The sequence below is a fragment of the Paramisgurnus dabryanus genome, chromosome 13, assembly GCF_030506205.2.
Source record: "Paramisgurnus dabryanus chromosome 13, PD_genome_1.1, whole genome shotgun sequence".
NCBI lineage: Eukaryota > Metazoa > Chordata > Actinopteri > Cypriniformes > Cobitidae > Paramisgurnus > Paramisgurnus dabryanus.
Window position 1 is genome coordinate 6,509,743 of NC_133349.1, and position 16,130 is coordinate 6,525,872.

Here is a 16,130-nt window from a genome sequence, read left to right on the forward strand (position 1 = left end):
AAATGCTTCATGTCAATGTTTTGGTTAGTAACTAGCCAGCAGGTTTGACATTATCCTCCGATATTGTATTAAAAACGTTGCCGTTTTCGTTGACTTACAGGAAAAGAAGCCCATCTGCAACCAGGGATCCAAACCAAAAATACGACCAAAGGGAGGAAAAAGCGGAGCGTTCACAGTATGCCCCAGGGCAGGGCGGCATGCCACGATCGCCGTCTGACTACGGGGCCGGAGAGCGGCAATGTCGAGGAGGTTACGGTCGCACCTACGAGGACGCAGAGGTAGCGCGGGGGGCATACCGTGCTCAACGGGGCGGATGGCACTCTCAGGAAGAGTATCCGCCTGAACCTGGTTTCCTGCCCGACGGCCCGCCCCTCAGCGAACACGAGCTACAGCGCAAGCGGCAAGAGGAGTACCAGAACCGTTACCGTAGCGACCCGAACCTGGCCCGCTACCCGGTCAAGCCGCAACCCTACGAGGAACAGATGCGCATGCACGCGGAAGTGTCGCGCTTTAGGCACGAACGGCGCCATAGCGATGTATCCCTTGCTTACACGGAGATGGACGAGCCTCTCGGGCCCCTGCGTGGACCTCGCTACTCACAAGGCCCCGGACACACGCAGCGGAGGTCCAACCACAGTCCACCGGGTATGGACTCCCTTAATAGACAGCAGCACCTAGATCCCGTCTCAGCCGTACGGAAGAATAAACGAGAGAAGGTGGAAAGCATGTTGCGGAACGACTCGCTCAGTTCGGACCAATCGGAGTCGGTCAGGCCGCCACCGCCCAAACCACACAAGTCCAAGAGGGGTGGCAAAATGAGACAGGTGTCCCTGAGCAGCTCAGAGGAGGAACTGGCCACTACACCCGAGTACACCAGCTGCGAGGACGTGGAGATCGAGAGTGAATCCGTTAGCGAAAAAGGTAATGTTTCTATGATTATCATTTATATTTATTTAGCACATGTTCTTGCAAAGTAGCGTCAGTGCTAGCAGGTTTTGTTATTTAAATGTGGTTGGTGCTTCCAAAACTTTGCACTTTGCAGTGGCCACATGGCCTTAGACCAAGATAAATAGAAGTAGGTCAGGGAAACACACATCATTTATTTCTGTGAGAACTGTTAAATGCAATTTCTTCTTGAGAAAATACTGTCTTATGGCACTGCATTGCTTGTTTTTGTCTTTTGTTCGTAATATTTCAAATAAATGTTAAGAAGATAACCCCTGATTAATGCTTATCTCACCTCCCCACAGTGTGTGTATGGTGTGATTTCTCAGGGAGTGAACAGAAATGCTTCTTTTAGCATTTGTCATTTTTAAGTGTTTGTGTGCATGGTATGATTTCTCATAGAGTAAGCAGAAAGTTTCATTGTGAGTGTATGGTTTCATAAAGAGTGAGCAGAAAGTGCTTATTTCAGCAGGTGTCAATGTTTAACTCTTTCCCCGCCAGCGTTTTTTAAAAAAGTTGCCAGCCAGCGCTAGCATTTTTCACAAAAGTTTAATGCCTTCCAGACAGTGTTGGGAAAGTTCACTTTCTACATGAACTAGTTCAGTTCACAGTTTACAAATTTTAAAATTAACTAGTTCAGTTCATATTTCAAAATTTTGAACTAGTTCACACACAGTTTCAAAAATGAACTAATTTATAGTTGTATTAGTTTTAACACTGAAGCTAAATGCGTCAGATTTCATCTTCATAAATTTCTTCAAAAATACCAAATTTTGATAATTGGATTTTTATAGGACTTTTGATATATCAGATTCAGGGCGATGATCAAAGAGTTCTTACTGTTTGCCCTAAGGGGTTGCTTTTGGGTTTTATAAGTTGGGTAAGAGCGCCACCTGGTGGATAATAGCAGGAATACAGATTGCCGGAAAAACTTGTCATAGGCAGGGAAGCGAGTTAACTCCTCAATGGCAGGGAAAGAGTTAAGTGTGTGTGTGAATGTATGGTGGGACTTCTCAGAGAGTAAGCAGAGAGTGTTTCAGCATGACTCGTTAGCTGTGTCCCAATCGAAGGCCAACCTTCCGATCTCTCTGATGAAGCCAATACAGTAGTGACTTAAACTGCAATTCATTTACTTTGGCACCAAAAGCGAGTCAATTCCAGGGTTTCCCGCAGCACTTTGCAGTTCGGGCAGCCCGCCTAAGCTGGAAAACCCTACCGCCTTAACTAGGTTGTCCAAAAAAAAAAAATGGCTGCACAAAAGGACGTCAAGAGCATGTCAGAGAATAGCGTTGACACGCTTCACACCGCGAACGGGCACGCGCCACACGGCCATAATGATGAGATTATGACTTATTTTAATAAATATGGAACCAGAAAATTTTTTATTTATTTTAGAAAATATGACACGTTGATGTAGATTAAACCAGAGATCTCCAACCATCGGGTCACGACCCAGTACCGCAAGAATGTCCTGAACATTTTTTTCATAAATAGCTACTAGGGATGCACCGATAGGATTTTTTGGGCCGATACCGATACCGATTTAAACAGACAACTTCTGTCCAATACCGATGCCGATACCGATATTAAACACCTGTATACAATACTTTACAGTTGGTCTATTAGCTAGATAATTTCTGCATCAAATAATTTTTACTGAACATGGATTTATCTAATTAACATTCAACTGACCAACCTAATAAGAGAGGCACAAAATAAGCTAAAACAAATATAATAAGACAGCATGACAACCTTCAAAGGTGGTTTTTGCTATTCAGCATTTATTTTATTAACAATATTAACTCATTTTTTTTTTTACATATAATGGATTTCTTTATGCAGTTAATTAATAAACAATCGGTATCTGCCTTTCTCGTGCTATTGCCGATATGTCGATGGTTCCAAATTCAGAAAAAATCGGCCGATAAATATCGGCGGCCGATACATCGGTGCATCACTAATAGCTACATAATAGTTTAATCTTTTGTCCTTTAAGCTTCAACTTTTCTACCGGGCCGCTCTCTCTCTCTCTCTTTCTCTCTACCTTCGCATCGGCGAGCACATAACTGTCATTAGAGTTTGAGCATACTTCTAAAAAACAATCTTTTTACCTCGCAAATTTACCTCGCAAATGATGTCAATGCGTAAGACGTTCAACTCCGTAACATCGCAAATGACTAAAAAGTAATTGCAGGCTTTTAGAAACAACTACAAAATATGATAAAAATAAACTATTTTCCTTCGAATTGGGACGGCTAGCCTTAAGTCGTGCTGCTGTGACGCAATCGGTCTTACTGTGGGTTCACACCAGACGTGAGTTCAACGATTTGTGTGAGTAGATTACATACAAAGTCAATGCCAAGATGCAATCAGACACGTCCTCGCGTGGGGCGATGTGAATGACGCAACATGGGTGGCTAACACACACTATTCGCCCTCAAACGCGTCTTTGCCCAAGTTGAAAATATTCATCTCAAACGAAAAATTAAAAAAGTTAAATCCCGCGAGTAATCTAGAGCGAGATGCCCCGCGTTTGGTGTGTATGTAGCACTAGAATACATCCTTCGAAGGTCGCAGCCATCGAATTGGGACACAGCTATGGTGTGTATGGTGTGATTTCTCAAAGAGTCTTTCAGTGAGAGTTATTGTGAGTGTATAGTGTATAGATTTCACGTAGGCTGAGCGGAAATTGTTTCTTTCAGCAGGTTTCATTGTTTCAATGTGTGTGTGTGTGTGTGTGTGTGTGTGTGTGTGTTTGTGTGTGTGTGTATGCTGCGAGAGCGTTTCTTTCAGCAGGAGTCAATCTGTGTGTGTATGGTGGGATTTTACATTGTTTTTTCATCAAAAGTCATGTGTGTTCATTTACCTCAGTTTGTTTGTTGGTGTGTGAATCTTCATTGTTTTGCAGTGACAGACATTGCTGGTTCTCGGTTTTCTCGCATGAGATGTAATAAACTACATTACATAACGGAGGGACCGAATAGAAAAAGATTTTAGTTTGGAGTCCACGTGGCTCTTAGCTCAGAGCTTTAGGTTAATTGAAAATATAAAGGTAAATGTTCATTCAATCTGGAGCTAATTGGAACATTTTCCATCAAGATTTGACCGCAGCCTTAAGGTAAAACATGACAGGAGCTTTATTATGTTTCATAAGCTGGTTCAGTGCTGATCCAGAAATGTTTCACCTAATTGGCTAGAAAGAATATTAAAGGTTTATGGGTCCCATCGGGAGAGGAAACGTTTAAAAACCTACAGCAGTGAACTGCTTACCTAGGCGGCATTTGAAGGTGCCATTGAAGTGATGTACATGTAGCAATAATAGCCATTTTAAAAGATTCCTCCTTCTTTCAATGATTTTTTCTTTTAAGCCGATTTGTAAAGCAACGCATGCATCATTTCTGAGAAACAGGTCAGTAAGTAAAAAAAGAGAAATGTTGATTACAACCTATCATAGCTCACAACAAACAACAAGCAGGATTTCCGATATGTGCTACATGACGTAACACGAGAACGAGATGAAGAGAAATGTATGAAGTCGGTGGGACTGCAGTGAGCGAGTTTTGATTTGAGGCGAGCCACTTACATAAGTGTCCTGAGGACAAAGCCAGCGTACAATTCTACATTATTGATGTTCAGCTTTTGCAGGTTTCACAGTCACACATCTAGCAGAAGAGAGGAGGACCATTCTCGTCGAAGGTCAGCTGTGTTATAGGGGAGGAGGGGAGAAAGCCTCAGGCCAGATAAGACTGTCAGCTGTATCACAAACCAGAACAGAGCACTGTGGAAATTTAGCGGAAGGATAGCAGCCTTTCATCACTGCATTATTGTGTATTCGGTAACAGGGTTGTATAGGTAATGCATTAGCTAACATGAACTAATAATGAACAATACTTCTATAGCATTTATTATGTTTAGGTCATATTAATTGAAACATTTAGTAATATATTTTTAATGCAAAATGAACAATAGTTTTGGCATCAATTAAGAAGAAAAATGGCTTTATTGCTCATTGTTAGTTCATGTTAGCTAATATTGCATTAAGGTCAGATTATTATTAAGTATTGCACCCAAATAAATACTGACTTCCTTTAAGACCTTTTATGGCACGTCATGCTTTAAATATTAAAGGAATACTCCACTTTCATAAAAAAGAAATCTTGATAATTTATTCACTCCCATGTCATTCAAAATTTTGATGTCTTTCTTTGTTCAGTACAGAAGAAATTAGTTTTTTTGAGGAAAACATTTAACAATTTAATAGACTTTATTTGACCTCAACCGTTTACAGTGTTAACAATTAATCGATCTTTGATTAATTGTCGATCTTCGATTAATTGCCGATAAGAATTAAATCGATAAAACTTCTCGATTGTCGACTAAGCAAGATCATGCACGTGTGTGCTGGGCCTTCACAAAACACATACAGCCGGAGAAAAAAAATGAAGCAAGCGCGCAGAAGTTAAACTAGCCATGATCACAACGATGATGATTCAAAACACACACTCTGAACACTCGCAACATATATCACTGATCATTATTGACTGTCTGAGGCGCTACACGCTAGCCAAGTTGACTGTTGCGTGTTTTCTAATGGAAGTTTGCCATATCCATAATATAAGCATCTTTGCTGAAAGTACGCTGCAGGTCTAAACTGAGATGACAATGGGAAAAGTGCCCTTTGTGTGCTTCTTGGATATAATTACAACAAACGGTGTATCAACGACTCGGAAAGCAAGGCAAACAACTAGAAAAATAACACTTGATGATAATGAAACTTGTATTTTTGTTATACACTGTACTTAAATTTCATTAAAATATGATTTTATCAAAACACCTACTACTTTGACTAATTTTACAATCTCATTAGCATGTTATGTAGACAAAATAAAATCTTTTATTTCTTGTGAGGAAGCTTGCGTTTTTACGCACACTTTCATGTCATTGGCTAAATGCCACTGCATTAAAGGCTTTGCAGTATTATAGTTAACGATTATTAGATTGAAGGATAGTTAATTTATACAATAATCGAATATGGGAAATTATATAAATGGACATCCCTTGTTTCAATGCAGTTTAAAATTGCAGTTTCGACGCAGCTTCATAGGGCTATAAACAATCCCGAACAAGCCATAAGGGTCTTATCTAGCAAAACAATAGAAGAAAAATTAAGAAGATGCATTTTTAAACCACAGCTTCTCATGTTGCACTAGCCGTGTGAAGCGCCAGCGCGACTTCACGTATTGCTAATTGCGTCGAAAGGTCACGCTGCATGACGTATGCGAAACTACCGCCCTTGTGTTAAAAAGTGTGTAGAAAGAGGATCGTTCTGATGTTGTTACTAATTAATGACTTTGTGTCAGGTTATTGTTTAATATGGTCTGCAAATGTGTGTGTTACATATGTGACGCGTGACCTTTCAACGTGCTCATGCAAATACATAAGGTCGTGCTGGTGCGTCACACGGCTGGTGTAAGACGAGAATGTGTGGTTTAAAAGTGCTTTTTACTTTTTCTTGTTGAAAATGACAAGAAATATTTTACTACATAAGACCCTTATGCCTCAATTGGAATCGTTTAGAGCCATTTGAAGCCGCATTGAAACTGCAATTTTAAACTGCATTGAAACTGTAAACTGTTGGGGTCCAATAAAGTCTATAAAATTGCGAAAATCCTGGAATGTTTTCCTAAAAAAAACTTAATTTCTTCTCGACTAGACAAATAAAGACATAAAAAACTTGGATGACATAGGGTTGAGTAAGTTATCTAAATCTTATTTTTACGAAAGTGGAATATTCCTTTAAGCAGTGAACTGATGCTGCTTTGAACGTCCGATGTCTTTGTCCACAATTCAACTTTGAAAGCTTCGATTGTGTTATTAGTTTAAGGCCGGCTAGCAGACAGTGTTTCAGGCTTCCTGATCTGACGTTATTTGTTTTGCTGACTGACTGTCTGAAGATCAGGCGTAATGAGGTGAAAGCAGGTTACCATGGCATCCGCCTGGCTGCGGGCCTGATTGTGGATGAGCTATTGGCTGGCTCAGCATTCAGACCTAGCCAAAAAGATCTCATGTGATTCAGGCCAAATAATGTAATGTGCAGAAGAACAGACATTGATTAGAAGACATTAGGGGCGGGGCTTAACCAGATGTTATGTTATGATTGATTTGATTCTATTGTCTTTTGTCAGAATAAGATATCATTCCAAAGAGATCCAGTCAGACTACACTTTAGTTTGAGACATAGTGTTCTTATTTATAATCTTTCCAGTGTCAAAATATCAATACTCAGCACGCCACGTCACTCTCCTTTCTCTGTCCCATCCGTTTGTAGTAAAAATAGCATCAATAATTAATGATCCAATTAATAGTTTACACTGTTTTTTTATTGAGTTGTCGGTGTGATGGAGAGCCGTGAGCTAGTGGGCTGTGAGCTGCGCTCACGTCTGAATCAGCACTTCAGCCTCATGCTGAGAGCAAAAGAGAAATAGATCCCAGAACACAGCGAGCGAGACCACTGCGCTTGATCTTTCGTCCTGCGCAGATTAAAGCTAGTTCTTGTGTGGCCACATCTGCGACAGCGAATTGTGTTTGACGTTTAGTTCGTTTAGGGAAAGTTCACCCAAAAATTAACATTCTCTCATCATTCAACATCCAACCTTTGCCCGGTTGCATGAAAGTCCTTAAGCTAAGAAATCCCTTAAATATAAGGTTAAGGGTGCCCTTAATAAAAAATGGGTTGCAAGAAAAACCCTTAAGTGAACCTTAAGGCTGTCAATAAGTATTTACCCTTAAATGCTTAAGTATTACCTTAAGTTCTGCTATGCGTTGCTACAAAGTCCTTAAGTCCCATTTTCCCTTAAAAACTTAAGGGACTATAACAGGTCCCTTAACGTCACACACGATGGCTGATTTTATGGTTATTTAAGAAAATTAAGTACAAACGCACATTTCTAACGATCGAAATAATCCCTTCGAGAAAAGTGATGCGCGTTTATTAGGAGAAAAGCGGTTTGATCGTCCGTCAATCTAAAGCAGGGGTTCTCAAAGTCCGGACTCCGGTCCGGATCCGGACCCGACGGGAACTTGATCCGGACCCGCGTCAACTTCATTTTACAAGTGCATTAATTCTATGTGATGGATTAAATGTGTGCATTTGCTACGTTACAAATGCATATTAAACTTGTAAACCATTCGTTTAGTTTTCTTTACTTTTTGGAATTAAGATTATTCCTGGTCCGAAAATAAAACGAGTTATTTAAAAATTTCCTGTGTCAAGCTGTAGCCATCACACCCAGATATTATGCACAGCTACGTCATGTACTACGGCTTTGATCAGTAAGTCCTTATCAAAACCTGTTGGTTTGAGTCGTTTAAAACATGCATTTGAAAAAGCAACACTCGTCAAACATAATCTTTATACATATTCTTTATTATCATGAAAATACCTGAAAAGGTTTGAAGAACATGAAATATAAATATATCCTTCCTGGAGCTGCCGTGTGTCTGGTTCTTCGTCTGCAGCGCATATTGAGTTTCTGCACGAGAGCGCCCCCTGGCTTTTGGATGTAGCGGCATTTCACCGTAATTCATTGAGATGCATAGCAAGCATCATCAGCTAATTTATAGGTTCACCCCTAATTTTGGTTAGTGTCTCTGCCTACTAGGGCTGTCAAATTTTAATTCGAATTTCGAATATTCGTCGAATGTAAAAAAAATATGCATATTCGAACGTAAAACTTTGCATTCGAATTTTACCTGTGTCAGGAAGCTCACGCAACGTGATAATGCATAACTGACGCGGATTGTTATATAGAGCGGCTCAGCCAACTATGCGGAGCAAGCCAGCGTTATTCATTTGAAAAATAGCAAGAAAAGACAGTGGGGATTACGAGTCGGACAGAATACATATTAAAAGGGCTGTGTGATGCTGCTTTGGTTTTTGGAGCATCAACTGGAATTCAACCGCAAAGTGAAACTAACTGAGATGAGTTATTGTCGTCTGCTTCTAAATGCAGTTTTAAAGTTTAAAATAACGTAACTGATCAACACGAAAGTGCCATAATACAGCTGCTTGTTTAGCAACATTAAAACCATATGTGCATCTACAGAGTCCACACCGCATATGAGAGAATAACGCCGCATATGAGAGAATAACGCCGCGGTGGCTTTATTTTAACTGAAACTTGACTTTCACCTGGACATTTGATATGCAAGTTTTTCATCAACATTATCTGCGTGAAATATAAACATGATGATCATCTGCCAACTCGACTGTTTCAGCACGTCCTCTATTAATTACGGAGAGTCTGCTTTATTAACGGCTTCACTCTGCGCGTAAGTTAAACATTTCTGTTCTATACTTTATTACTCGCTTATATTTCTACATATTTTTAACCAAGGAACACACAAAATATAATATAAGTTGTTGTGAATAGCGTTTAAGATTGACAAAATTTAAATGACTAATGATCTTTCCCACTTATTTTGGCTTAAATAAAGATTAATTCGTTTTCATACTTTATTAGAAACACGTTAATTTATCTACTTATATAAAATGCCCTATATTAATATGCATTGTCTATGTATGGCATTCGTTTTGTACATTTACAGGTGCACAACTATACTGGTTAATTTTGATTTCATTAGTAGTGTTTATAACATTCGTTTTAACAAAAAATATGCTGTGCATGATTATATTATTGGGGCTTTGTGCTGCGCCCTCTTGTGGGCTTTTAGGAGTATTTTCTCCAAGATAAAGTAGGTCTTTATAATTCGAATATAATTCGAATTTTATTATTTTTCAAGGACGAATTTCGAATGTACTTGTTCAGCCATTTTGACAGCCCTACTGCCTACCAACCACACTTTTTTTTGCCATGGTTTATGCATCTGATGGGAAACAAACTGTGCCATTTCTCTTATTAGGTTGCTCTGTATTTTGCACCTGGTTACTTTTGGCATATTTCTTGTGTTTATGTTTAAAAAATGTTTTTACATTTTTTACACTTGTTATGTTTCTCACAAACTATTTGTGTTGATTGTTATATAAACAAATGATTTACATAAAGTTATTACCATGCTTGACAATTTTTTGTTATAACCAGTTTTTCCGGACCTATGAAAATGATGAGAATTCAGATTTGGACCTTTGAATGTAAACTTTGAGAACCCCTGATCTAAAGTGTTTCCAGTTTGAATAACTTTCAGGTTTTACACATGCGGCACGCTACACTCTGTTATTTGCGATGTTTCATTAGACAAATCCGACGTCTGTTGAGCTGCGTGCGTTGTTTTGTATACGCTGTGAGATTTTGTAACTATAGCAACCGCTTCTCCGCTGCCGTGTTTTGGCAGAGACTACCGTAAAATACTTAGTATAAACACTTAGGTAAGGGTGACAGTTAAGACCTTTGTTGCAACGCTCTTAAATAAATCCCTTACCTCAGGGATTTTTTCTCCCTCAGGGAAACCCTCACTTAAGGAGTTTCATGCAACTGGGCACTGGTGTTCTGCTATGTCCTGAAGTCAATGGTCAATTGATTACACATATGATTCTGTGTGCTGTTGTTTTTTACAATCATAAGGATATACTGTAAAGCATGAATTGCTTTAGTGTAGTGCACTGTAGAGAGAAGTGTGCTTTGTATATTCGTGACATCAGGGTTTTTTTCTGTGAACTTCAGGAAAACTCCCAAATCACTGTATTTTCCTGTCTTCTCTGTCATTACCGCTGGCTCTGCTGTTTTGAGGTTTTGCGTAATGAATCCCATATTTAGATCTGTGACAGTGTTCAAAACACTGTGTAGTGTACAGTACATGGCATATATATATATACAACTAGCAAGGCTTTAATCTGGGCTATTGCATAAGGCAGATCGTATGATGTCATACCTTACTGTATCTGCTGATTGCATACGGATGATGTCATATCTAATAATGTCGGAACTTCTTTTAAATATATTGTCAGATTATTGAAGATTATGTCAGGTAGTCTATTAAAATTTATTTTGTAGCCTTTTTTTATATATATATTTAGTGAAGCATTGTTTCAAGGCAGCTTTACAAGAAAATATAGCAAGTTTACTGAAGGTAAACCAAAGCCAAATCATTGTCAGACATAACAGATAGACAAGTTTCTTTAAGCAATGCGCAAATTTTCTGCAGTTTAATGTGTATGTATTCTTCAAGTGGTGGTTCTAGCTTATGTGGCACCCTGGGCAAACCCCCTTCTGCGCCCCAAACCCACCACCAGTTGTTTAAAGATATTTTAACAACAAAAAAAATTATTTTACCACAGAAGATACATTGTTTTCCCTGAAATGCCCTTTATAAAAAAAAATCATCAATTATATCATCATAGGAAATCCGCCCAGGAATTACAGGGTTAATTCATATGATAGCAGTGCCACTGAGGCGTTTTTGTTAAGGGCCTGTAAATGTGCACTGCACAACTTTGATAAACAAAATTATTATACTTGGTTGAATTCTCTTTTTGTAGGCGCCCCTGTTAATTGCCACCCTGGGTGGCTGCACGTTACCCATGCCTAAATCCGCCACTGAGTAGCATTTACATTAATGCAGGGTTCACACCAGACGTGGTAGAGGCGGCAAGCGCGAGGGATTTACATGTTAAGAAGTCAATGCAAACATGCGAATAGGCATCCTGCGGCGCGGTACATGCGGAAGGTGTGACGCGAATGGCACGGATGGCGCGTTCCGCACAAATTGAGTGTTTGCCACGGGAAAAATAAAAAAAATTTAAAAATGTGAACTTTGGTGAATTTCCGTGCCATGTTAGCTAATCAGGACCTTGCTGTAGTAGTGATGTGATTACAGGAAGCGAGCGCAGTCTCAGCGGAGTTGCAGAAGCCCCTCCCATGATGCAAATTTTGTCTCTAATGACTAGAATTTCACGCACAGCTTTCACGCCCGAATGAAGCGAGTAAACTCAAAATGTTCAAGCTTCCAACTACGTGGGAATAGCGCATTTTTGCTGCCTCTACCGTGGCTGGTGGGAATGCACCATGAGCCTCCTTGCTTGTTTATGGTGCATTCACACCAGCCACGGTAGAGGCGGCAAAAATGCGCTATTCGCGCATAGTTGGACGCTTGAACATTTGGGTTTACTCACTTCATTCGCGCGTGAAAGCCGCACAGGAAATTTGTGACATTCACGCGGAAATTCGCGTCATGGGAGGGGCTTCTGCGACCCCGCTCACTTCCTGTAATCACGTCACTACTACAGCAAGATCCTGTTTGGTTAACATGGCGCGGAAATCCGCCAAAGTTTCAACTCCTGGCGTTTCACGCGATAACCCTTAATTCGCGGTGCGCCATCCGTACCTTCCGCTACTACTGCACCGCAGTATGCCTCTTCGCATCTTTGCATGGACTTAACTTGTAAATCACTCGTGATTGCCGGCTCTAACCACGTCTGGTGTGCATTGCACAACTTTGATAAACAAAATTATTATTTTTGGTTGAATTCTCTTTTTGTATGCGCCCCTGCTAAATGCCACCCTGGGTGGCTGCACAGTTATTTGTGTCTTTTCATCAATGTCACATTACATGTATTCAGATATGTATGTGTTATACTGTAACCCACTGTATTGTATGTTTAATCTGTGTGTCGCTCTGATTGCTGAGAAATGTGTGTGGCTATGAATGAGTAAATATATAATGGTGTTTTCTATGTTTCTCTGTTTTTTGTACGCGTGCGTGCGCGCATGCATGCACGTGCTGAGATTTATTCTCTTGTGTGTTTATGTGTGTGTGGTACTCGCAGGAGATTTGGATGGCCACTGGTGGGATCACACAACGTGGCATAGCAGCGACGCTTCCTCCATGTCTTTGGTGAGACACACGGAGCCTAGTGTCCCACCTCTCTCTCTCTCGCTCCTTCTCTCTCTGTCACGCTCTCGCTTTGTCATTTCATGGTTCTTTTCGTTTTTTTTCACTTCTGCACGTCTTTGTTTTCTTTCTGTTTTTATCCCATGTCTGTAGGGGACAGTCAAAGGGGAAAAAGACAAACTTTTGAGCAGTCACACATCATATCTGAGGGCCAAAAGAAAATGGTGCGCTTTGGGGGACACTCTTTGGAGGAAGATGCTGATTGGTGTGAACCCCAAGTTAAAGACTCGGGGGTTGATACGTGCAGTAGCACGACCCTAAATGAGGAACATAGCCATAGTGAGAAGGTACTGGGACACACCTAGTCTGCATTTGGTGAATTTCATTTGACCTTTTTTTTTATTTACTTAATTTTGTTCCATGTTCATGTGATCTTTGTTTGTAATGTCGAATAAAATAGGTGAGATGTTTAGTTTTCGTTTTGGATGTTCACCCAGAAACAAAAAGGGGGTCATCATTTATTTACCCTCATGTCTTTCCAAACTGTTTTTTTTCCTTTTATTTGGTTTAAAATGACATGGGGACAAGTAAATGATATTTTTTATTTTTGGGTGTACTGTTCCTTTAAATCAAAATTTAGTTTCTTAGATTTCCTTTCTTCTTGCTGGGCAGCCTGTCGCTTGCTCTCTTATCGTTTGCTTCTGACGTAATAGCGAAAAACTTCACTGTGTGATTGTGTGTGAGACTGTGGGTTCCCCCGTGAGCTGCATGTCCTCTTTGCCTCATGTGTTATTTCCATATAGTAGCCCTTTCAGAAGCAGTAGGGTCCCAGACCCCCTCACTGGTTTAAATCCTCACTCTTACCCCCTTCCTACCTGAGACGACCCGGGCGACACACTCGGAAACAACTTGCTCAAAGATGGCCGACCAGAATTTGTTTTGCCACAAAGTTTGTTTTTCTTTTTCCCTTCCACTGTCATAATCCCTTTGCTGTTCATATAAAAACCAAGAAACATTACCGTTTGTGTTCATGAGTCTTTCTGTGCTGTTCTTCTCGCTTTAGTCTGGACATCGTGTTCGTTTCCTCTATCTGCCATTTTTCAGGCTTGTGTTTGCTGGATGTGGTGCTGGGGTTTGGCTGTGGTCACCGAGAAGGTTTCTGTCCGCGACTGGGGGGCTTTTCTCTGCATGCGATGGGTGCATGTCACTCCCAACCAGATCACACAAACTCTACACCCTGTTAACATAACAATTTTCTTTAAAAATAAAGTATTTGAAAACCCTTGCTTACAGTAATGCACTTACTTACATGTAGGAAGTCTATGGGGAAAGAAGAAACTTTCAAATTGCATAAGTCACATAAGATGTTAAAGGCGGGGTGCATGATTAAAAAAAAAAAAAGGAGGGCCAAGTACCAAAACACACTTGTAGCCAATCAGCAGTAAGGGGCGTGTCTACTAACTGACATAGTTGCCTGTGTTGCGTATGTGTGGGGCAGGTCTATCAAAAGAAGGTCCAGATTCTGTTGGGGTAGGGGCGTGTTTGTTTAGGTGATTTCAAATGTCAACATTGGCTTTCAGAGATCATGCACCCCGCCTTTAATGCGCCTAAAAAGTAGACCCGTAAAAAGACAATGTGCCCCATGGATGTCCATTTTAAGTGCACTACTGTAAACTGTTTCTGTAATGTTAGCAATTGTTTTATTTTTTAAAAGCTGAAAGACAAATATTTATATTTATTATTATATTATTATTCAGCCCATTCTATATCCAGTATTGGTTTCTCTCTTTTTTTTATATATAATACGCCAGTATTTCCCGTTCACTTAATGCGGCGCATCTTTTCGTGTCATTTTATGTATTGGTTTCTCAATTTTTTTAAACCATTGTTGCTTGGGTTTGGGGTTAGAACAACTTATTGTTACATAAAATGACATCCTCAATTCTAACCCCAACTTCAAGCAACCATGGTTTAAAAATAGACAAAACATGGAAAAACCTATTTATTAAATGACATCCTAAACCAAATCCCAAATCTTAACCCAAACTCAAAAATTGAGAAACCAATAAAACACATAAAACACAAGTGAACAGGAAGGACTGGCATATCATATGCATTCTTTATGAGAATGGGTTGTAATATTATATACTGTATAATAAATTAAGATTCAAGCATTGACAACATATGTTTACATTCACAAAATTTTCGTACTTTAGAAAAAATTAAGACACGTCATATTGCATTAGTGGTGCTCCACAATTTTTTAACCAATTTTTTTTTAGCTTCTAGAAAACAAAACAAAAAAATTGGAAGAAAAAATTGATATGATTTGTAAAAGTTTTGACTATTCCAGGAATACACAAGAGTTTGTGTGATAAATCGGAAAAAATTGATCTCTTAGCCTTCCCCACACCAGCACTGGCAGGTTTCTTTGTGTTCTCAAATGGTTTATTGTGGCTTTGACCCGACAGCACCCGGTCACATGGCAGCCCTCCAAAGATGGAGATCGACTTATAGGCAGGATTCTGCTTAACAAGCGGATGAAGGATGGCAGCATTCCCCGCGACTCCGGTGCTCTTTTGGGATTGAAAGTAAGTAACCTGACTGGAGTGGATCTGTGTTAGATGTTACTTTTATTGGAAAGGATCACACGACTGTGTAATAATAAACATACGTGGTATTAAAGGGACACTCCACTTTAAAAAAAAAAAAATGCTCATTTTCCAGCTCCCCTAGGTTAGTAGTTGTAACGGGGCACCATTCGTCAAACTTTTATGACCCCCTCCCCCACCCCGTTGACAGGTCGTATTTTATGACCCTTTGACAGGGGGGCGGGACCATCAATCAAAATCTGGACAAGTTGTCAACTTTAGACAGAAAGTATTTAATGGTTTTATTGCCGGTCATTTAGAGTGATTGTTTTTCCTGAGTGTGTTTTATGTCAAGCGTATGGTGTCATGTTTAATGACGGCTCGTGTTTCGACATTTGCTGTTTATTGACATTTGATGTCAGATCTCAACCATCCTCCCACCTTTGCTCGCCCCGTGCGCTTCTCAATACTGACTTTCACACCGCGGGTGTGTTGTTGAATCTAAAGTTTTGCAACAGCATAAGTTTATTTAAAGGCAATCACTAATCATATATATATATATATATATATATATTAGATGTACCTGGCTACGCTTAAAGCCGATGTTTTCTATCGAGCTATAGTTTCTGATCAGACACAAAGTCTGAACTAAATAAAATTTTAAACGGTTCACGAAGTCCGGGAATCTTTTCATGACCTGGTCTACAGTTTCACGCGTATTAAAGATCCGGCGGTGTCTGACAAAGC

At 39.9% G+C, this 16,130-nt stretch overlaps 1 protein-coding gene across 17 annotated transcripts in view; it reads left to right on the forward strand.

The window, feature by feature from the left end:
- The window catches only part of rims2a (regulating synaptic membrane exocytosis 2a), a 202,097-nt gene that overhangs the window by 72,821 nt on the left and 113,146 nt on the right, over nucleotides 1-16,130 (forward strand). For 10 of the 17 annotated variants that reach the window (XM_065298723.2, XM_065298725.2, XM_065298726.2 and 7 more), the window contains 3 exons: nucleotides 101-921; nucleotides 12,946-13,139; nucleotides 15,264-15,383. In XM_065298723.2, coding sequence (XP_065154795.1) covers nucleotides 101-921; nucleotides 12,946-13,139; nucleotides 15,264-15,383 — 1,135 coding nt within the window. Of the gene's footprint in view, nucleotides 1-100; nucleotides 922-12,727; nucleotides 12,796-12,945; nucleotides 13,140-15,263; nucleotides 15,384-16,130 lie in introns of all 17 variants that reach the window. The other 7 variants (XM_065298730.2, XM_065298733.2, XM_065298734.2 and 4 more) reach the window with 1 other exon arrangement.